The sequence below is a fragment of the Drosophila navojoa genome, chromosome X (genome assembly GCF_054131105.1).
Source record: "Drosophila navojoa isolate 15081-1374.11 chromosome X, UAZ_NAV_1.0, whole genome shotgun sequence".
Taxonomy (NCBI): domain Eukaryota; kingdom Metazoa; phylum Arthropoda; class Insecta; order Diptera; family Drosophilidae; genus Drosophila; species Drosophila navojoa.
This window is the reverse complement of record NC_142895.1, coordinates 4037094-4061739: the sequence shown is the minus strand read 5'-3', so window position 1 is coordinate 4061739 and position 24646 is coordinate 4037094. Positions and strand designations below refer to the sequence as shown.

The 24646-nt window shown below is 38.4% G+C and overlaps 3 protein-coding genes across 8 annotated transcripts in view; 2 read left to right on the top strand and 1 right to left on the bottom strand.

The window, feature by feature from the left end:
* The window catches only part of rsh (Rap GTPase activating protein radish), a 155979-nt gene extending 152622 nt beyond the window's left edge, over window positions 1-3357 (top strand). For all 6 annotated transcript variants that reach the window (XM_089263524.1, XM_089263526.1, XM_089263527.1 and 3 more), the window contains 2 exons: window positions 1482-1694; window positions 2487-3357. In XM_089263524.1, coding sequence (XP_089119650.1) covers window positions 1482-1694; window positions 2487-3085 — 812 coding nt within the window. In that variant the 3' untranslated portion in view covers window positions 3086-3357. The remainder of the gene's footprint in view (window positions 1-1481; window positions 1695-2486) is intronic.
* LOC149090530 (uncharacterized) lies at window positions 3258-7551 on the top strand. Its single transcript, XM_089263542.1, has 2 exons — window positions 3258-5952; window positions 6133-7551. The coding sequence occupies exon 1, from the start codon at window positions 3299-3301 to the stop codon at window positions 3611-3613; it is 315 nt and encodes a 104-aa protein (XP_089119668.1). The 5' UTR covers window positions 3258-3298; the 3' UTR covers window positions 3614-5952; window positions 6133-7551.
* A 1540-nt stretch (window positions 7552-9091) lies between these two features.
* hep (hemipterous) lies at window positions 9092-24629 on the bottom strand. Its single transcript, XM_018109204.3, has 10 exons — window positions 23577-24629; window positions 20779-21254; window positions 19843-20022; window positions 19532-19752; window positions 19282-19449; window positions 15359-15882; window positions 14855-15292; window positions 13274-13966; window positions 11285-11912; window positions 9092-11222 (listed from the first exon to the last, which is right to left on the bottom strand). The coding sequence occupies exons 1-10, from the start codon at window positions 23989-23991 to the stop codon at window positions 11084-11086; spliced, it is 3882 nt and encodes a 1293-aa protein (XP_017964693.1). The 5' UTR covers window positions 23992-24629; the 3' UTR covers window positions 9092-11083.
* Window positions 24630-24646: the final 17 nt, after the last annotated feature.

Sequence of the window (24646 nt, the reverse complement as noted above, 5' to 3'; positions counted from 1 at the left end):
CACCTGCTGCCTTACGCATACTCACCTCTCTCGATTACACCATCAAATATAATTGGCCCTCCAATTGGTCTTGTGCATCATAATCATATTGTATCTACGTCAATGTTTCCTTCTCAATATTTCCCAACACTATCCACTGTCTGATTCTTTACTATATCTTATAACTAATTCGAAATATCTTGCACCAAATTCTATTTCCAATGCACCTGTTTTTTCGAAACTCTTATAACAACTCTTATACAACACTTATACAATGCTCACGCTCATTCATCGCCGTTCTCGACACTTATACAATGCATATACAACTCTTATACAAATTTATACAATTCTCATAAACATACATATGGTTTATTATACTCACACAACTCTTATACAACACTTATACACAACATTAATATACCTGTATATAACATTTATAATATATTTTTACAACTCTTATACATTTGCATATACCCTGTATAATACCTATACACAACATGTACATTTATATCTGTAAATAACACTTATAATTTAAATAAAAATATACGAAATGTATTTACCTGTATATAATACCTATAATTTACTTCTACAACACGTGTATATAACCTGAACACAACATTTGTATACCTGTAAATAACATTTATGATTTACTTATACAACTCTTATACAACTATGTATAACCTATATAACACTTACTCACACACATGAAATAATTATACAACACTTATACATAACATATATGATTTACTTCCACAACTCTTATACTATATTTGTATATTGTTTGTACCACTCTTATACAATCATTACAATCCCAACTCAACACACTTGCCATTATACAACTCACCATACTCACCTGTACTCACCACACTCGAAACATCCTAATTCGCAATATTTTTCCAAATTTAATATTTAATATAATTCTTGCCTGAAATTCGGATTAACTAACAAAAAATTTACATAATTCAACACACTGCAATTGTTGCTCTCTCTCTCTCTCTCTCTCTCTCTTTCTCTTTCTTTCTCTCTCTCTCTCTTTCTTTACAATCTTGTACCATCTTTCAAATTGATTATTCTATAAAACAAAAACAAAAATTTCATCAAATTAATGAAACAAAAATCGAAATTCTTGTCATTTTTCCATCCAACGCGCCTGCCCAACCGCCAATCTCCCTTTCCACGCTCTCTCGCTCTATCTCGCTCGCTCTCCATTTATCTTGCTCTCTCCCACTTGATTTCTTGATAATCGTGCGAATTATCCAACTGCCCGCAATTAATTTAATTTCGCATTTCAATTTGATTTACATTTCATTTTAATTTCCATTTTCATTTTGTTTAAATTATCTCGCGACCGAAAACAAAACCTTAAAAAATACCACAACCATCATAAAAATAAATAAATTAAAAAAAAAAAAAACGAAAAACCAAAATACCGAAATACCAAAAAAAAAAAAAAAAACCAAACCAAACCGTACAACCACAAAAACAACTTGAAAACCTGGCAGACAGAGATAGCAAAGACAAGGACAAGGATAAACCGGGCAGCAATCAATTGGCCGTGCCACGCCTCTCCGTTTGTGCCGACGCCCAAAAGGTGGACCGCGCCAAGCTGGCCCAAACGGAATTCAACATCATCGAATTCGATCCGGATACGTTTAGAGTGCTGCTCGACTATCTGCATACGGGCACCTGTCCACTGACCTGTGTCTCCATACCAGGTGAGCGAAAGTGAATTGTGAAGCATTCAGAATTCCTGCGTGGGCTAGACTTAATTGAGAAACAAAAGGCACTGAACACGAATCTTTAACATATCTGTAATCTCTTTAGACTTAAAAGTGACTTACAAATCGAATTTGAATATGTTTTTGGTTGTAATAGGAACGGTGGAAATGAAACAGTATAAATAGAAACGAGTAAATAAAACGACCTTTCTATGCTAAGGCATCAGTTTTTAATCAAAATATTACTGAAAATTAAATGACACTGTACTAGGAACGATGGGAAAGGAACGAGACAAGAATGACTTAGTTTTTATTCGTAACGCCAGCTGAAACAATAGAATATGCATTTATACTCTGTTTATTTGCTTACATGGTAGCATTCCAATTGGAACGATGGGAAAGGAACATTGTAGAAAAGAAAAAATGCATATAAAATGAAGAAAATATCTGTGTTACGCTAACATTTTATTTCAAGCTGTGTTAGACTATAGTGGGAACGTTGGGAATGGGACATAGTTTGGTAAGGAGCAGAAAATCGTTCTTATATTCTCATGGGAACAATGGTAGAGGAACATATAAGATTCATATATAAGAATATTGTTAGATTGTAAATGAAACGATGAGAAAGGAACAAGACGACGCATAACATAGATACCCACGCTTCAACTCAATTTTCATCTTTGAAAAACATTTACTTTATTGAATGATTAGTGGGAACGATGGGAAAAGAACAGAGTAGACAATTAAATGATATTGGAATTGATTGTTTCTATTTTGCGTCCCTTCCAGGTTTACTGTGTGCCGCGGAACATTACGATCTGCCGGAGCTGCTGCAGGCATGCTTCCATCATTGCAAGCAGTTCCTGCGCATCGAGGTCGTCTGTCCGATGCTGATATCGCTGGAGAACTACTACTGGCGCTACACATCCGCCTCAGAGCTGGTCAACATGATATTGTCGTTCGTGGAGAGCAAGGCGCACTCTCTGTTCAAGTGCCCGGAGTTTCTCAATCTGTCCGAGTCGATGGTGCAGATGATAATGTGCCGTGAGCTGCAGACGCCTGAGATACGCAAATTCGAGGCGATGCTGGCCTGGGCCCAGCACAAGGTGGCCAAACTGAAGAATCATCCCAACAAGGATACACAGTTCGAGTTCGAGTGCATCATGGAGAGATTGACGCGCGACCTGAACCTGTGCCGCATCTCGCCCAGCGAACTGCTCACCGTAGTGCTGCCATCGAAATCGATGAAAAACGAACGGATCATGGAGACGCTCATGGTGCAGGTGAATCTGGGCACCTATCGGATGCCCGAGCTGGATGCGTACCGCCAGCAGTTGCGTCAGCAAGAGTCCGCCGAGGCCAACGTGCAAGTCCATCGGGGTGGATGAGACAGTAAGAATGTGAGTTTCGATTTGGATCAACAGCCGCTGGCGCTAGCCCTATCCACTGCCGCAACCACCGCGGATACCGACTACAAAACCACCGGACTGTTAACGCCAATTGCTGCTAGTAGTGGCGGCGGCGGCGGCGGTGGCGGAGGCATCATAACCAGCTCCATTGCTAGCGGCATCACCTTACAATTGGATGCGCGCGCCTATGCCATGGCCTCCGTTGCCGTTGCCCTTGAACATCAGCAGCAACTGCAGCAACAGAAACAACAGCAGCAGCAACAACAACAGCAACAGCAGCAGCAGCAACAGCAGCAGCAGCAACAACAGCAGACGCCTCGGGATGCCACCGACGATGAGGTGGAGCTGTATGCCAGCTTCGATATGGCGCCCAGCACCAGTCGCGTCGCCGCCCAAATGCAGGCGGCCAAGGAGGCCAGGCGGAAGCGCTGGGCCGCCGACGGAGCCAGCGGCAGCAGCGACGGTGGCTGCGCCAGTGGCAGCAGCGGCAGCGGTCGGCGTTACTAAACAAAAAACAAACAGCATCCAACAGCAACAACAACAAAAACTAAATCAATAAAAAATAAATTAAAAATTAAAAAAAATATATAAAAATAAAAAAAAAAATTGAAAAAAAAAGAGCACAGACGAACTTTGGCAAGCCGAAGTTGCAATACTCTTGCAGCTGATGAGGAAAGTAATCAAAAATATAATGAATCAACCAATAGACATCTATATATTTAGTGTAAGCCCTGGCGTTCCGTTTCCACATGTTCCCTCCAATGAATAAGCCGCAGTTGAGGGATTTCTAAGTGTAGAAAAGGCTTCAACGTACGTAATTGATGTATATGCCTAATAATGTGTTCCGTTTCCACATGTTCCACTTAGCAAATGTACAACTATAATGATATTGAGACTATAGCAAAAGCCTCAAAGACCTCACACATCCATTACCAGTGCCCATACACCTGATATACTGTTCCATTCCCACATGTTCCGCTTAGCAATTATGGAAGTGTACAAATGTTCAAAGACCTCAACGAACTCTCAAATCCATGAAACTGACATAGTGTTCCAGCTCCGCATGTTCCACCTTATAAATGTGCTGTTGTTACATATTCCGACTAAAGAAAAAGTTTATAGGTGTTATCCATGAACCTGGTAAACCTCGTTCCGTTGTCGTTGTTGTCAATGTTCAGCAATACATTATCTTTTAACACTTATAAAATCCTGATGTGATGGTTCATTTCCACATGGTCCACTCAATAAATATAAAATATGTACACACAACTTCAAATTACAAATTTAAGCACATTTAGTAACCGATCCAAAGAGTCTTCCGGTCTGCTCGAAAAACACTAGATGTTCCGATTCCATATGTTCCTATCTCACAATTGAGATTGAGCGCAACGTTTACACTCACGTATCACATTAGCCATCAGGAAAAGTACCTATCTGAAAAGTATGTCAATTGCTGTGCCATTTCCATGCATTCCCCTGGAATGAATGCCTCATGTTAGCAGCTATCATCTTGAAGCAGGGCGTGTCATAAACCACTGCAGTATTCCATTTCCATCATTCCAACCTAGTTCGTATATTTTGGGAGCTACAGCGCTAAAAAAATACTGCAAGGATATTATGAATGAATGTGCATGTGTGTGTGAGTGTCTGTGTGTGTATGTATGTATGTATGTATGTGTGTGTGTGCCTCTAACCCACCGCTCTAAAGCGCCCTGAGAAGCCGAACAAAGAGAACCATCCAAATCGAAGCTGACATTGTTAACTCTTACATTCACCCCGCATGACAAAATGCCAAAACGAGAAATGAATCAACCAGAATTTTCTACCAAGTATTACCTACGATTAATTGTATATCTATGTATATATAGGCATATATATATATATTTACACATGCATATATATATGTTTGTATATGTAACCTATTGTAACTATGTATAGTACGAGAATATGCCAGAGCTAGGAACACAGAGAGAAAGAGAGAGAGAGGAGTGCTTTGACATTTACATGAAATGTAGACAAAGCAAACGTTTTTGATACCCTCACAAAAAAATACAAAAAAAAAACTGGCATATCCGTAGAAAAAATACCAAAAAAATACCACAAATAAAATATATAAACAAACAACAAAAAAACGCTTACTGATGTAAAACAAAGACTTAAGAAAATGAAAAAAAAAAGAAAACAAAAAAATTTTTTTTAATCAATGTTATTGAAAACGTAAGCTCTACCAAGTTTTTGGCAAACCAAACATAACCTAACAAATAAATGGAGAAAACAATACTTAAAATAAATGTATATATATACATACATATATATGTATATATATGTACATATAGACATACGTTTATGTCGCTCGTATATGTATTTAAATGTTAAAACAAAAAAAAAAAACAATTTTCAACTGAATAACTTTGTTTGTTTTTTTTTAATACTAAAAATACCAAATAATAATGATAATGGCTAGCCATGTACTCTGTGTGTGCATATATACAAGTTAGCTATAGACCTATATATATATATACATACATATACTCAAGCTATACAATTGACTTATTATACATTATATGAAATCGCTCTAACTATGCAACCACAAATACCACACACAAAAAATACTACATATAGTGAATTACTAAGAAAATGTGTTAAATGTTCCACAGTGCGTGTGTTAAATGCTCCGATTGCCTGTCCTTAAGTGTTACTAGTTTACCAGCAGCTGAAATACCTGTTAAAGTTCATGTTAGTTGCTTAGAAGTTAGATATTATTTCGTTGTCAAGTTTTCTAGGCTAGGCTTCAAGGCTACTTCGTTCACTGTTCACTGGCAGCTGGTCAGAACTAGAGGTTTAAGGTGCCTGGCAAAGACTGGCACTTTCAAACCAAATGTCAAACTAGCTGGTAATTTAGCCGGATAACTTCATTGATTTTTTTTTTTTTTTTGTTTGCTTGGTTTGTGAATCATGTTAGGGAGACAAGTGTTGGCCACACTGTCTAACAAGACTGGAAAGCAATTCAGAACTAAATGTGAAAGTGCCTGGTAAGTGTACCAGGTACATTTCCCAGAAACATAATTGATATGAATTTAAAAGCCGATTAACTCTTAGCTTACTTGGAATGTGAAAACGTTCTCTGAATACCCCGAACACGTGCTCATAGTATACCTGCTCTAGATCTAAATAGATATACATGTGTATACATATATATGGAGAGAGAGAGGGAGAGAGAGATATATGTGTGTGTGTATATGTATATGTGCTTCTCTTGCAGTACTTTCGGTTGCTGGCATCTCAATGGCAATACATACTAAGTCTATGTCTGTTTGTTCCAATACAATAACATATGTGTGCTATATGGATATATATATATATATAGAAATATATGTATGTATGTGTGTGTGTGTGTATATATATAAATATGTATATATCTGAACAAAATTGAAATAACGTAACGGCAGCATTTTCAAAAAGGGTTTCACTTAACGGTTCAAATGTGTATATCAAAATTAAATACATGCATACCTAACAACAACAACAACAGTTTTTTTATATATAGTATTAATATATATATGTATATATGTATATGTGTGTGTGTGTATGTATATAAATATATCTATATCGATGTCTGCCAGCCAGCACAGCGCTGGGCATATGCTTACAAACACTTAACCATAGGCCATAACAGCAGTCAAAGAAGAAGAAGAAAAAACGCTTTCAATGTGAAAAACAAAAACAAAACAAAACAGTTGACACAATTAACTAAATCCTAGTCGAATCAGTGTACAAAAAAAAAGAAGAAAAAAATCTCCAACTATGTGTGCTTGTGCACCATATGAAACAGTGGCAATGAAACAGTTCAAAATACAATTAAAATCAAAATTAGTTTGCTGAGCGAAACATGTGAAACAAAACATAAGACGAAAACAAAATAAAAACACTTGAATAAAACATATGCAACATGTAAATTAGCTAGAGACGAAATGGAATGAAACTGTTTCAACAACAACAACAAATATTTGGGTTCGACAAGCACAACAGGCCATACTGGAACGTAGTGGAATGAGACAGTCAAACAGCATTTTAAATTTTGGAAATCAATGTGAAATAGAACTTAAGAATTGTAGTTAAACTTGGAATCAAACCAATAAATAGAAAAAAAATACATGGAACAGCCGGGGGAAAATTCAATTCGTTCTTTCGTTGTCAAAACGATACAAAACTGAATGGAACATATTTGTAAACAAACAAAATATATATATATATATATATATATATATATATATATAGCTAGTTAAGATATTTCAAATAAAAACTGAAGACCTGAGGTTAGGCAGAAAATTGATATACATATATATATATATATAGTTAAGTCCAATCAAGCCGTTGATAGAAACCTATTCACATACATTACAACAACTAAACAAAGAAGATAACTGAATTCGAAAACCAAAGAACATATTTTGCATAATTGCAACCAAAAAGTGTTTCTAAGTGTTTGTGCCGTGCTGTGTTACAACCAAAAACCAAAAACGTTTAAACATATTCAGAACATAGTAAATATTGCATACATATAGAGAAACTCTTGAAATCTGATAGAAAAACATCTGATAGAAGGGGCTGAAAATTAGCGAAGCTTTGGTTTTAACCAGGCTCGACATGTTCTATACCAGAAATGGAAATAGAGAATAGCAACATACCTAGTAAGAGGTATTGAAAATGGAGGAATGGAAAAGGAAAGAGGAACCGAAACAGGAATAGGAAATAAGAAAAGCAGTAGAATTCAGAGCAGAAATCGAACAGCGAGAGGAATACGAAAAAAAAAAAAACTAGGCATATATATAGGGGCATACATGGAATGGAGTGGAATGGAATAGGGGCGAAAATAGGAACAGAAACATGAACATAAATAGGAAAACAAACAAATGTGGGAGTAGAATTTGAAACAGAAATAGCAACAAAAAAGAAATAAAAATAAATAGGAGGAACAGAGAGAGAAACACGAATATGAATAGGGGCATACATGGAATGGAAACGGCAAGATATCAGAAACAGGTATAGACATTTAAATAGGAAAAAGGTATATAGATAGGAACAGTACGGAAATGACGTTAGCAAACGAATGAAATTGGAACAAAATGGAGAATGGAACAGCAATAGGAAGAAAGTTAAGAGACAACAGAATAAGAAACCGCAACTGAATTTGGAATAGGAACAGAACATGCTCGAGACGATTTTTTTTTTTTTTCATAAACCATAAACCAAACCACTGAAAAAACAAAATAAGATTTTTAAGCTCACACCGAATACTCTACAAAAAAAAAAAAAAAAACTAAGTGAATGTTGTAATTGCCAGAAAATAAAGAAACATTGCAAAAGCTCAGACGACTTTATCTATATAAATTATATACATGCATACATACATATACATATACATATATACACGATTACATGCCACACATGCTACATGTCTTGCTACAACCAAAAACAAAATTACTGTCTGGGAAATTACTATACATATGTGTATAATTTAGAAGCTTAAGCTTACATATACATCCAAAAGAAATGCTCTATATATATACATGTATATATATATATATATGTATATTTGCATACGCATATTATCAGTCTACACGATAAGCCAGAATCTAAATTGAAATTGATATAACCTATATATGTAATTATATATGTGTATATGTGTGCTATATATATATAAATTATATATACATATATATGAAATTAAACTGATTTGAAAAAATAAAGCAAAAAATTGTTTTCTATTTGGCATCGAGGATTTGTATATGAAGAGGAACGCTTGAATTTGGAACAGTGCTTACAGGATAAAATATTTGATATGATTTGCTTATGCGAAACGATTGGAATTGGAACAGCAGGAGCTAAGACGAACTGGAATGCTTGAAATCGGAGCTGTAATCTCTCTATAAACAAGAAAAGAAACGATATTTGATTTTTTTTTTTTTCATTTTGAGGGTTTGCTTTAGATCCGTTCTCATTTTATTGAATTGAATTATATACTTTAATTATTACAATTCGTATTATTGTTTTTTAGCATTATCATTATCATTAGCATTATTGTTATTATAGTATTATTGGTATTCATAAGAGTTTACATTCATTTGATTCTGTTGATTTACTTTCTCATCGTTCTCATATATAATTTACATAATTAATACAGATGCATATACATATATATGTATGTGTATGTGTATATACCATATACTATATATATACATATGTATAGGGAGGGGGGATTGGGGATACAACTAAAAGTTAGACCTACAGACCGATGCGCATATATGTACACATATACATACATAAGTATATAGTCCAAAAAGCTTAAACTTTAAACACATAAATCAGTCGAAATACATCATTTAATTATTTTATTTTTTACTTTTGTTTGTTTTTCTTTATTTTTTTTTTGTTTAATAAATTAACGTACAAATAAATTTAACTTTTTCATTATTATTATTACTTCAAAATGTTATATTTACTTTTGTTTATCCTTTTTATTTTTTAATTTTACAAAGAGCAAAATGAGAGGAAATTAAATTGGATTTTGATTAGAAACAGCAAATGCAAAATCATACACTTTACATATATACATACATATATATATACTATTTTTTTTTTTTTTTTTTTTTTTTTTAAATCAAATTGTATAGAAATTATTTAGAAAACAATTAATATACAATTTGGAATAAGTTTTGATTTTTGTTTGATTTTTGGGCTAAAATTAAATAATTTATTCGTTAATTTTGTTATGAACGCACAGGAACAAAACATTGAGGTCGCTAAGCTGCACACACACCCACACACACGCACTCATACAATTGGTAAAAACTTGCTGCAGCACATATACATATACATATACATATATATATGTATATATAGTATGCATGCATTACATAAGGTAAGTAAGCTAAGGAACTTGATTTGAAAGAATTCTATTTTGATAACAAAACAAATAATACGTAATACAAATCAACTGCATATAAACATACATACAATATATATCTGTATATATATATATATGTATATTTATGTGTACTTATATAGTTTTGAATATAGTTCAGATATAACTGTTCATTTCTTATGACAATGTCTATATAGTTTTGGTCAAGAAAAATCATCGATAAAAACTTGGCTCAGGAAATATTCAACTATTGCACTATTATTGTTGTCTCAGCATTTGTATACAAATGCATACATATATACATATATATATATGTATATATGTGTATATATAGAAGTGTGTTTAGTATATAATAAGCTGCTTTTTGAAAGAACAAAATTTATATATAAATATATAGCGATATACAGATATATGTATGTATATATATTTGCTATATGGCTCTATTGCAGTTATATAGTTTTTTTTGTTTTTTTTTTTTTTTGTTTTTGACTTGACTAACAAAACATGTTATATACATATACATATATATACATACGCACACACACTCACACACACTCGCATGCTATTGAAAAAAAAAAAAAAAAAAAAAAAAACAACAACAACATTTACAATCGAAAAAGAAAACATTTTGTTGTTGTTGTTGTGAACTAGTTTGAATTAATCAATTAGAAGACGCCAGCCGTATGTAACTACGGCCTAATATATATATGTATATATACGACTTTTGAACACTTTCGTTTGCTGTTGTTGTTGTTGTTATTGGTTGTTGGTTGTTGCCTAGGCACAGCTGCTGCTGTTGTTATTGCTTATTGTTTTGGTTGTTGTTGTTGTTGTTGGTTCTTGCTAGCTGCTTAAAAGTCCAGCGAGCGTCTAGACGTTGCCGCTGGTCTAGCATCCGTTGCTCCTCCTGCTGCTGCTGCTGCTGCTGCTCCTCCTCCTCCTGCTCCTGCTCCTGCTCCTGCTGCTGCTGCTGCTGCTGCCTGTGCCGCCTCCTCGTCGGCCACATCATCAAAGCCATACCAACATCACATGACCATTATTTGCAGCGCTACTCATTGATCTATGGTGCGATAGATGCGTCGCTGCGGCTCGGGCGTATAATGGATGCGCGTGCGAAAATGCTGCGGCGATCCGGGCACACTCTCCGATCCGCGACGCGGCGGCGGCAAGGGCGGCGATGCCGACACATAGCTGAAATGGCGAGTGAGTTAATCAATTTGAAGACTCCCAGAGTCAATTGCTTCAATACTCACCGTCGCTGCAGCAGCGGTGAGCCCGCCGGCTGTCCGCTGAGCTCGAGCAGATTTTTGCGCAGCAGCAGCGGCGACTGGCCGCGATTGTAGCGCGGCGGCGGATCCGGACTGCGATGCCGCCTATCCAGTCCGGCCAGCAAGTGTGGGCTGGGCGGTGTGCTGCTGCTGCCGCTGCTGTGGTTGCCGGCAACAATGCCGCTGCTGGCATAGCGCCGCAGGAAGCCGCTCGTCGCCATCGCCGTCGGCGCGCCACCGCCGCCGCCGCCAGCAATGCCATGCGCCACCGCCGCAGTGCCCGTCAGTGGCTCCGTAGTGGGCGAGGTGCTCTGGCTGGTGTTGTGGCTGTGGCTCTGGCTCTGGCTGTGGCTGCTGCTGTTGCTGCTCGCCGCCGACAGCGTGCGATAATAATACGTTTTGGCTGTCGCATTGTGGTTGTGGTTGTAGCTGCCGCTGGTGGTGTTGGTGCCATTATTGCTTAGGCTGCGATAGGCTGGCGGCGCTGGTGGCTGCGCCGACTCCTGTTCGTTGCCATTGGCCAGCGTCTGGGCCGTCGCTGTGGAATTCAATTGGGTTTTAACATAGGTCGCAAATTGTCGCTTCATGGCGCCGGCGAGTGTATTGAACCAGCCTGTTTGATTGATGGATTCATGATTGATGTGCGGTGCGTGTGTGGTGCAAGCGTGCATGTGTGTGCATGTGTGCATGTGTGCATGTGTGTGTGTGTGTAAACAAAGAGAAAGAGCATAAACAAAAAGCGCACAAGCGAGCCAAAGAATTAGTTGAGAGCCAAACACAAAAACATAGATAAAAGTGCTCTGGTCGGCTATGCACGACCAGCAGATACCCTGCCCTCCTCCTCATGAAACTGTCAGACATTCTAAACTTTGTTTTGACATACATATATACGCACACACACACACACACACACACACATACATGCACATAGCCAACTATGTTCTTGATAAAACATGGTTTTTAGGGTGACCATATATAGCAAAAGTTATGGAAGTGAAGCATAATCTGGCCTGAACTTATGATATGCCTGCTGATTATGTTTCTATGCTCTATTTATAGCCTTGCGTATGACTTAGCACATCATTAGATTCTTAATTTGTAGCCTTGGGTATGCTATAGCACATCATTTACACACATCTGCTCAGCTGAGAGTGCATCAGCTCAGTCGATCCTATATGAGGACTCTCTGCTGATACCCTATTCTATTAAGTCCTACAATTCATGATGAAATGGCCAATTTTGCAAAGTCTAATTGTTATCGATAACTGAATTTGCAAGTATACTTGTTATCGATAACTGAAACTATCATATTACTAGGTAGTAACACTCTGGTTTGGCCACCCTATATGAGGCTCTGAAAAGCCATTTAGTGGTTTACGAGTTCACATAGCAGATCAGTACCAGCTTAAAGAAGCGGATCAATTTGATTGTTATCGAAGTGCAGTAAGTTATCGGAATGACAGATTTATATTTGAACTAGCTATATACTAAATATATGTATATTCAAGTTGAAGTCTGCTAGATCATATAGATATACAAACATGGATAGATCAACTAAGCTGATCGATTCGATTGTTATCGAAGTTCAGTGAGCTATCGATATGACAATTTTATATTTGAAATAGCTATACACTAAATGTATATACAATCAAGTTCAAGTTCTTGAAATCATATAGATATACAAACGTGGATAGATCAACTAAGCTGATTGTTTCGATTGTTATCGCTAGAACTAGATATGCACCACACTCAAATCTTCAATTCCGATCGGACGAAGGACAAGGCCCGACAAGGACTATATTATGTACACATATATACACTTAAGCATAATACCCACAAGTTTCATTTGCAATGATTTCATGATATATACAAATAACAAAGCGAACGCAAACTCAAACAAATTCAAGCGCAAAGATCATGATGCATAGCAATAGTGCGTAACATAGCGAGCAGCTTTCTGTCTGCTCCACTCACCGGCATCCGTTTGCGTGCTGTAGAGATGCGGCGGCTGCTGCTGCTGCTCTCTGGCTTCCAGATTGCTGCTCGCCTGCTGTCCCAGCAGCTGGCGACGTGCATACAATTTGCTCAGCTTGCTGCCAGCTACTGGCGCCGTGCCATAGTCCGGCGGCAGCTGCTCGGGCGATCTGCTGGGGGGCTGGCTGCTGCTGTCGCCAGCTGCTGCCGCTGCTGGAGCTGCTGCTGCTGCTGTAGTGGGCGTTAGCGGCAATGGCTGATACTGCAGTTGGGCCGCAGTGCCCACACCAAAGTGTCCGGCGGCTGTGGCACAGGGAGAGGCGGGCGCTGCGCTGGCTATTTGGGAGCACGTCGACTGCGTCGAGGATTGACTAGAGGTGGAGTGCGACGACGGTGGCGCCACATAGTTGCTGTGAAACGGATTGGTGCTGGTCGCAGCGGCTGCAGCCGGCGCAGCGCGCAGCATCGTTGGCGTCAGCGGCGGCGCCGGCGCCGGCGGCGACTGCAGAAAGTGATACAACTCCGGCGACTGATGGGACTGTGGAAGCTGTTGGGATTGCGATTGCATCTGATAATGTTGTGGGAGCTGTTGGAATTGCTGCTGCTTCTGCTGTTGTTGTTGTTGTTGCTGTTGCCGCTCGGCTGCTTCTTTTTCGCGCAGCTGATTCTGTTGATGGTAGAAGCGCTGCAACACTGCATAGACAGAGAGAGAGAGAGAGAGAGCGTGAGAATGAGAGAGTGAGAATACATAAAACAAAAGCATTTCAAATTGCAATAGAACAACTAAAAGGGAACTGGGAAAATACGAAAAGCGAGAGAGTTTTTGAGTTAGAGACAATGACTAGACATGGAAATTATCTAAGTAACAATGAAGAAAGAGCAACAAGACAATCAAATATAGTTAGAAATAGAGCTTACAAGTGAAGTTTGGAGCTAACATCTAAAGTCTGAAATTCTATAAAGTACATATAAATCTACATTTAAAATTAGGCGTCTCCAGTTTTAAAGATGTAGTAGATATGAATGCATTACTGATTTTCGATCATATTTTGAATCGATAACTAAATAACGGCACAAGTTATCGATTTTTTAAGAAAAGCTCTATATGCGCGTGGTATACACGGACCTAAAAAAAACATTTCAAGTCTCTAGCTCTTATATCTTTTGAGATTGACGCGTTCAAACGGGCAGACGAACGGACTGGCAGGGCTAAATAGATTCAGCTCGTCGCTCTATTCAAGATTATATACACTTTGTAAGGTCTGCCACGCCTCTTTCTGTCTGTTACACACTTTTAACAAATCCATTATAACCCGATTTTCCATTTTCAATGTGTGCAGGATAAATAATTAATTATTTAGCGAATTATAAACTATAAGGTAAACTAATATAGAACTACTTTCAAGACCTGCAACCTGAGTTTACTGCGACACATGGAGAATCTGCTTAAACTGATTTACAGATTATAGACATATATCTATGTATATATCTTTACAACACAACAACAATCTGTAGTACGCATTTTAAAGCAGGTTTTCCATATACATATATTGTATAACTTATATACTAAATGCCCTTCACCTATGGGACTTTGATTGCCCGGCTGCAATCGCTGCTGCTGCAGCTGTTGCTGTTGTTGCTGTTGTTGTTGCTGATTGTTGAGCTGCAATGTTGTTGGCAACGTTGTTGTTGTGCCTGTTCCTGTCGCTGTCGCTGTGGATTGCTCCATTATCAGATGCTTGCGCTGCAGCGTGGGTGAACTGAGCGCCAAGTTGACATTATCAATTCTACTATCACAGGTATCGTGGGGCAGTCGCCATTTGGGCGTGGCCAACAGTTCCGTGGGCGTTTTCACTTTCTTATTGTGATGCGGCAGTGTTGTTGGCGTTGTTGCTGTTGTTGCTGTTGTTGCTGTTGCTGCTGTTGGTGTGGCTGCCGTTGGTGTTGTCGCTGTCACAATGGGCTGATGCTTCTTCTGGCTGAACGGCGATGAGGTTAAATTGCGTAAAATCGATTGACCTGCAACAGACCAAAAGGCGTTAGCTAATTGCCATATGTCATATGCCAGATGCCAGATGCACATACCTATGCTGCTGAAAACAGACTCCTTCTTGGGACTCTCGTCGCTGTACTTGTAGTGGGAGCCATTGCTCAGCTTGCGCTGCATGAAAGGCGACTTGCGATAGAGCTTGCCAATGTCATTGTGCCCGCCAGCAGCCGGAACAGTGACAGCAGCGCTTGACGGCGGCGACAGCGGACTGGCGCCGCTGCTGCTGCTGCCGCTGCCGCCGCTGCTGAAGTAGTTCAATGTGTTTGACGCCGCCGTTGCTGATGTTGCTGTTTGTTGAGGTAGTTGTGTGGCTGATTGTATGAAATACTGCGTAACCGGCAACTGTTGCTGCTGCTGCTGGTAGCTTGGAATCTGTGTGGGTTTTATTGTCTTCAGCGTTTGTGTTTGCGTTGGACTACGCGTGGTTGCTGCTGCTGCTGCTGCTGTTGTTGCTGTTGCCGTTGCAGTTCTTCCATACAATGTTGCAGCTTCCTTGGCGCGTGTTGCTGCTGCTGCTGCTGCTGCTGTTGTTGTTGTGCCTGTTCCTGTTGCTGTTGCTCTGCAAGTAATGCGAATGTGTTATTGATTGCTGCCCACAAAATAATCAAACGAAAACACACACACACACACACAAAATGTACGCCAGCATGGCAGCGAAAGAGTGAAAAAGACACAAAGAGAGCAAGAGACAGAGAGAGAGAGAGAGAGAGAGAGAGTGGCAGAAAGAGAGAGGGAGAGATAGAGTTTTGTGTGTAATGCGAGTGAGTGAAAGCAGGAGGCATGTGTATGTGTGTGTATTAACGAGTGTGTGTGTGTGTGTGTGTGTGTAATTAATGGGCATATGCTAGATGGGATATATGACATATATATATATACATATATGTATATATGTATGTAAGCTTAGCGAGATCAATGAGAGAGTGAAGCGCATGAATGAACAAGGGAGCAACGTACTAAACAAGGAAAGCAAGAGAGAGAGAGAGAGAGGGGAGATCTAGATTTTGCTAAAACTGTAAAACCTTTTGACAGCGATTAACTTTAATCCTTCCAATTAACATAATCGATAACTAACGATAGTTTGGCTTGACGATACTTGGATAATACCACCTGTTAGAGCTATCGCTATATAGTAAGATCTAACGATTATACTTTCTATATCAAGACACAATTAGTATACAAAAATCGATAAATATCGATAGACCTAGTTCTTCTGATATAATTACTGAAATCTGCTGCATTTTTAGCAATAATAACTTTGAGTAAACTTGTAGACATTACTCGCCTGCTATCGTTATCGTTATCGATAGGTTTCAATCGCCGATTCTACGATTCCCTCTTTCTCAACTTTGTTAATTATCACTTAGGCTGGTTATCAATATCTTTCTGTATCTTCATATACTCGTACAATTGTCTCTATCTCCCTCCCTTTCCTCACAAATCCATCGTAATTGCCAAAAAGTGCTCCATTTGCCAAAATGTTGCTTTACATATGCAATGGATCAACAAATTTTGAGACGCTAGATGGCGCTGTAAAACACCCCAAGAATACAAACGAAAATGGCCTAATGGATACGAATGGGATGAAACAAGCGAAAGGCTGAAACGTGATAAATACATATAGACCGTACATAGATATAAACTACAAATGTTTATGTACTTTACATATATATAAACATATATACAAAAGCGGTAGGTGCAATGTGTGATGGCATTGGAACGAAACGAAACGGAATGAAACAGAACGAAACGAATGCGTTGCAGACATTTATGAAGCGTAACAGAAGATGAAAATGTCTAAAAATAAAACCAAACGAAATTTTCAGGAAAAAAAAAACCAAAAACAAATAAAATTTTACCTCGATTGATGTTTGAAGTCGATATTTTTTATTTGTTGAATTCATTATATTTTTGTTTTTAGTTATTCTTAAATTTAACGAAATATTAAGCGGCAAGCAACATGCAGCGGAATAACAATAGAAATACATCGATTAATTAGTAACAAAATGAAAATTAAATTTAGTAATTAACATAAACTAGGAGCAAAACAAGTAAATAAGAAAACAATTGGGAAAAATAATGAAATCATGCATGAAACAAAATAATAATAACAATTATAATTATAATGATAATAATAATAAAACTCGGTCGTACTTACTGAATATTACTTTTGATATATTTCTATGTTTTTGGGAGGATTTTTTTTGTTTTGTTTTGTTTAATGGTTTTCGATTTATTTTTGGATTATATAACGTGGTAAGGGTATATAAATTAATGTTATATTTATATATACATATATACTCTCGATGAGATATATACATATATAGCTATGTAATGTTGATTTCTTGCATTATCGGTTATAATTAATTAGGTTGTTGTTTTTGTTGTTGTTGTTGTTGTTGTTGCTGTAGTAGTTTATGTTTTGTTTTTCTTTTGGTTTTAATCGGTTTGTCTGACATTATTTTTGCATTTACTATATATAATAGGTATATATATTTAAATATATATACCTATATATATATATATATACATTTATATGTCTCTATATATATATTAGGAATTAAGTAACCTACAAAAAATTGTAATAAAAAAGATGAAAATAGAAAATCAAAAAAGAAACACACAAATTAAATAGTCAATAAAACGCAAAATATTCGAATTTTATTCGTTTCTCTATTGTTTCTTGTTTCTACGTAATACCTAATTGGGGTGTATAGGGGACTGGGTGTGGGTATTCTAGAAGAGATTGGGTACGTCGATGCTAAATATTTATATTGTATTTACATGGCACTATATAAACTGACAGTCCATGGGATAAGCCTCGATTTTGTTGGCGGGTGGAACGAAATGAAATGAAACACTACTACTACTTGACTGTTCTCGCTGGGCGTGTCTATATTTAGCTTGAATGCGAAATGGAATGAAATAGAACATATACATCTGTTATGCATGATTTTTTCAGGAACGAAATGGAATGAAACGGAACTGAATGCTAAGCTGACAAATGCTTACAGTTCGCTTAAATGCGTAACTGAATTAAATAGACACGATGTATGTTTCATCTAGCTTAGGAACAAAACGGAATGAAACAAACTAAAACGTAACACGATTTGGATTTGAATGAGACTGAATTGAACGGACTCAGATGCAGCTCTCATTACGGTCGAGCTTTCGTCTTTTATCCCAGAAACGAAACGGAATGAAACGGACCTGAAAGATTGTCAGTATGCCCGCAGCAAGTGCAACTCTTTAGCATAAATGTAAGTGTTACAAAAAAAATAAAGAAAACTAATTTTTTTTTCAAATAATATAAGTAGCTAAAAAGCTAATTAAAGGCAATAGAAATGTGCTCAAATTGTAGTAAAATAGAAGGAATAAAAAAATATATAAAAAATAGTTAAGAAGAGTGTGTGATTAATAAAAGGAACGAAGGAGAGGCATGCCAACTGTTTTTGCTATGTATAGGAAGGAGTTAAGAGAGAAGCTTAGTTGTTTTTAAGATTTTTTTTTAGTTTACAAACTTCAGCAAACACCCTAGAATTAGGTACGATTTTTAGTTGTAGTTTTATTAATGCTTTTTTTTTTTATTTTATTACTTTTTTTTATTTTTGCCTACCTGTTAGGAAATTGTTTTTGATGTCAGAGTTAGGCTGAAGAGAAATCAAAATAGAAAACGCAACGTAACGGAATGAAACAAAAGCGGAAACGGAAACAAACAATTGAAACGAAGCGTTGTTGTTGTGTTCATGACGCCCACGCACACACACGTACGCACGCACGCACACACACACGCACACACGGACACACAGGCACACAGACAGCAGGCAATGGCTAAGGGCAAATTGTTCTCATATTTTGTTTGCTGGCTCGGGGACTTGGGTCGGGAATATTTGGCTTATATGTATGTATGTACGTATATAGAGAATGTTGGCTCTCGTCTAGCGGAACTTGTTGAACTCACCTCGTTAGGGTGGCATCACCATTGGCGCGCATACGCTTCCCAGCAGCGGAGTCCATCACATTTTGAAACCAGCCAGGCACATCGATCTTGGCCTGCTCATACATCTTGATAAACGGCTGAGCCAGCAGCTCCGGATACTTGGGTCGATCCTGATGGTTCTTAGTGAGGCTGCAAGAGAGAGAGAGAGAGAGAGAGAGACAGTATGAGTTGATATATACATATATATACATCTATGTCAATATCACTTTACCACTTGATGACAAAGTCACGAAACTGTTGACTAAAATTGTATCCCTCGCCGCTGGGCAAACATGGGGGCTCCGAGTCGAGCACCTTGGTCAGCACCTCAAAGTCCGTATTACAGCCCTCGTATGGTGAGCGTGCAGTTGCCAGCTCCACTAGCGATATGCCCAATGACCAGACATCTGCTCGTATATCGTACTTTGGTTTCTTCGGATCGATGCGTTCCGGCTGCACATTGAAATTTGTTTTTGGTAATTCAATATCGATGCATGTATAAACATATATGTATATATATATGTTGGTATTATCCCGACTTACCGCCATATAGGCTGCACAGCCAGCGGAACGTGTGTTCGCCTTGGAGTCCACTAAACGTCCGCTAATCCCAAAATCGCATAGCTTTATATTGCCGCGCTCATCAATCAAAATGTTCGATGGCTTCACGTCGCGATGGATGACGCCGTGTTTGTCCTTCAGGTAGGACAAAGCATTGACCGTCTGCGAAACAGAGAAAGATGGAAAATAAGCTTTCAGTGTTGTACAACAGTAATAGTTGTCTGAAGAAATCACTAAATTTTAATACAGAATAAATTGGTTTTAACAATTAACACTAAAATTGATTCGCACCTGCAGCTTGTCAATAATTGAAGTTCTTTACTAAAACCAGTATTGTAAAGTATCAAAATCGAGTGCAATATTATAGACCTGCAGAAAACATAATTCTAGCTCACTTTTGTTACTTATCATTCAAACTATCTAGTTTTCAGTCACACATAAATAATAAATTAGTGTTGTAAACAACCAAATTTAATAAAGCTTGTCATTTATCAACACTATTTTGCACTAAAGCCATATGTTTCCGTATTTTTATCAACCCTAGTATATTATTTTGATATTTAAGAAGTGGAGGGTAAATTATTTAGACACTTTTCAACACTATTGTTCTATTTTACTGCTTTTTTAACTGTCTATTAATCTAAAAATATAGCACCACCATTATTCAACACTATTATTTACCTATTCTAACCATAAAAATATCAGTGTTGTATAACATCACTGTTTTAGTACACTTGACTTTCTCTATAGCTAACTATTTAGCTACAGCTCTACACATTTATATTAGCTTTAAGCACAAATTTCGTTATTCAACACTAGCATTTACCTATTCTAACCTGAATAAAAAACTGTGTTGTATAACATAATTGCTTTGGCACCACTTTATTACAATTGTTTGGGCTTAAGAACCGCACTTACCGCCACCGTGACTTTGCCAAGAATGGGCTCCGGCACCGGCTTCTTGGTCAATTTGAGCAACTTATCGAAGCACATGGACATCAGTTCCATGCAGATCCAGACATCCGGATCGCGCACAAAACAGCCCAGACACTTGACGATATATTTGCAGTCATGCGACTTGAGCACTACATCCAGATCCATCAGAATGCGTTTGTTCTCCTCGGCATTGCCGGTGCGTCGCATCTGTTTGACGGCAATGATCGTATTGCTGGAGACGTGCAGCATTTTGACCACATTGCCGCTGGTTCCATTGCCCAGATCGCCCAGATGCTGCAGATCGTGGATATCTGTCGGATATTGATGGCCATTGATATTCAGTTTGCCCGTCTGGCCCATTATCATCTTCAGCTTCTTATCCGTTTCCGTTTCGGAAGGATGCAGCTGTGTGGGCAGTGGCAGCACCATGCGACGTCGCGTCGATCCTCCAGATTCAGCTAGAGTGGCACAGAAAGAAAGAGAGAGGATGAGTGAGAAAGGTTTTCATATTAGGGTTGCGATAAATTCGTAAAAATTGCAATTTAACAATTTATGTTGTCATTGTCAACATTTTTCCAGCTAGATCTAGCTATAGTCTCCAGTATGGAGATGAAATTCTAGCTTTTAACAAACAATTCAGCTTGTTTTTGGCTAGTTTTATGTATGTTCTATTAAAATGCAACTTAAATATAGCTAAAGTTTGTATTGCCTACGACAAAAGTTTTCCAGCTAGATTTGGCTTTTATTTTTAGTAGGTTAAATTTTCTCGCTTGTAGCTTGTTTTTGGCTAGTTTTTGTGTAGAGCGCAAACTAAATTCCGTTAAAGTTCCCTCAACATTAAAATTTACCCATTTTGTATTAACAGCCTTTTTTCAATATGAATTTAGCTTTGTTTTGATTTGCACTGATTTAGCTTATTGCTGCACCCTAAAAACGGCAACACTGACCAATAACCGTTAGTCAAAAACAAAGCGAATATACATATGTGCGTACATGTGTGTGTAAGCATGATATGCACACTGACACAAAGCTCATTTACTTCGAACACAATCGCTCGCTGTTCAAGGCCAACGCTATCAGTTTCGCTGATTTCGAAACGTGGGAATTTGCTTGGCCAAACATTTTTATCTATTTCTATAAATAGTTTTATAAACAGGACGCCACAAATGTCAATAAAAGTGGCCATAGCAAAACAATAATCAATTTAACTGAGCATCACATTATAAATATTCAGATTTGGATTATATTTACATAAGAAATCAGCTGGAAACTAAACCAATTCCAGTTCCAATTTTAAGAATATAGTATTCATTATATTTACTTATATTATATATGCACACATATCCAAAACAAATCAATCTTGACCAACTGTGCTTTACATTGACTACAAATAGCAAGAGGCATGGAGTGCGTTGTTATTGTTCAAATTATGACTATAATTATTGTTGTTATTGTAAGCGTTAAATAGTTATTACTTATCAGTTGCTTGAAATGAAATATTACTATTTATAAAAACAATAACGACATCAACAACAATAACAATAACAATAGCAATGATACGCAAGACGAAGACAAATTTCGCCGCAATCTTCACGCGAGTCACGCTGTCTCTGCTGTGTTCGCCGCAGTCGCAGCCGCAGCCGCAGCCGCCGTCACTGTCTCACTGTGGCATACGCGCATGTGTTTGTGTGTATGTGTGTGCGCGCGGGTGAAGAAACGCGAAACCAAAAGCGAATACAAAAACAAACAACAATGCCACCGAGAGTCGACGCAAGCGGCAGCCGTCGCGGCGAAGTGCGCGTATCAAGACATTTACTCCGGAAATGCCAAAAAAAAATGCCAACAAACATGCCAAATGAAATCGGCAACAGCAGCGACGACGACGACGACACACACACACTCACACACACACATCATGCACAAATAGAAACGCACTAAATAGGAGAGCATCTGTGTGGAGTGAGCGGGAAAGATAAAAACGAACTGCAAAGTGCATTTGCCGTTAATTTGCAATGAGCCTCACGTGTGCAAGGCGTGCACAAGCCTAATTGGAATTGGGACTTGTGCAGAACAGGCATGGGAGTCGTAAATCCAATTGGATTTGATATTGTTCCGTTTCATTAAATAGTCTGGCGAACTGATCTAGTTGGGATTTTCTTAATGGCAATTTGATATCAAACTGAAAGCTGAGATATTTAATTGAACCAACTGTTTAATAATTGAAATATGCACATGATTATGAGTACATTGAAATAAAATCCAAGTGCATCGTACTTACTAGAGCTTTTTTTTAGTTATCAAATATGTAAATGTTTTTATTGTTATTTATTTATATTTAAAAATGTCCTTAGGCATACAGTTTAAGGGACAATTCCAATAGGAAACAATGCGAATATGATACAAACACAATAACACACACTCACACACATACATATATGAAGGCAACACACAAAGCAAGCAACGCCGGCAGCGACGCGGACAAGTGTATGTGTTGATGCTGACGCTGCTGCGGCGCTGCGTCGCTGCATTTGGCGAAAAACAAGTTTTCGTGTTGTTTTTGGTTTGTTTTGCTCGCAGCGTGCGCTTATCTATGCAATCGAAGCACAGAGATCGATAACGTGTGCCCTTTGTTGAGGGTATTACACACAAACATGAGTAAATGAGTGTTTATCGTATCTATCGAAACGCCAATTTCTTATCAACACACACACACAAGCACATGAACTTGCATATGCATATGCATATGTGTATGTATGTAAGTATTTATGTATTAAACTTACGTATGGGCAAACTGGGCGTTGGGCGCATACTCCTGGTGGGCGGGGCAAAGCCCCCGCCAGCAAAGATACCAGACGACAGAGACGCTGACGTCGACGTTGGCACCGGCAGCGCTGTCGCTGGTCTGTTTGGTGAGGCGGCGGCGACATTGTTGGCGGCAGAGACAGAGGCAGCGCTAGCGGCGGCTGCTGCTGCTGTTTGAGCTTGTGATGCTGCCGCCGCTGCGGCGTTAATGGCCGCTGCACTGTTTGGTGTCGCTGTTGCTGCTCCTGTGTTTGTTGTTGTTGTCGATATTGTTGTTGGCCGAACACGCTTTGATAAGACGATTTGTTCATGTGATTCGTTTTGCGCCTGCAGCGCCACCTCCAGCGACTGCAGCCGACTGCCAATTGTCTCGAATTCGATTGTGCTGGACATTGTTACAGTTGTTGTATTCTTTCGCCTCCTCCTTCTGCTGCTTCTCTCTAGTTCGGTTGTTGTTGTTTTAAATTCGATTTTCCCAGCGTTTTGTATTTATGGTTGCCGCTGCTGCCGACACACACATATGCACAAACTTACACACGCATACACACATGGACACACACACACAAGTGTGCGTGTGTGTGCCTTCTGCTTTTGCACTTGTATGCGTGCGCGTGAACTTTCCACTTGCCGTGGTTGCAAAACAACAACAAAAAAGACTTCACGAACAACAAACAAAAAACAAAAACAGACACGAAATACAACAGAGACGCACGAAGGAACGCACGCACTCACGCACGACACAGCAGAACGCAACAACAACAACAACAATAATATAGCTCGCCACTCTTTTCCTTCTTTTTTATGCAGCAGCAGCGCTCGTTAGTTTTTGTAGGCGTACGCTTTAAGCTTTAGAGCGTTACACGCGGCGTATGTTTAGAATTGATGTTGGCTGGCGCGCGAACACTTGCACTTTTGCATTACACATTAACAATTAGCTGTATTTGCTGCTTAATTCGCAATGCACATCCTATTAAACAATGTGAAACAGTCCACCACCAACAAGAAGATAGTGTGTGAAGTGTGGCCATATGTGCATAGTTCGCAAATA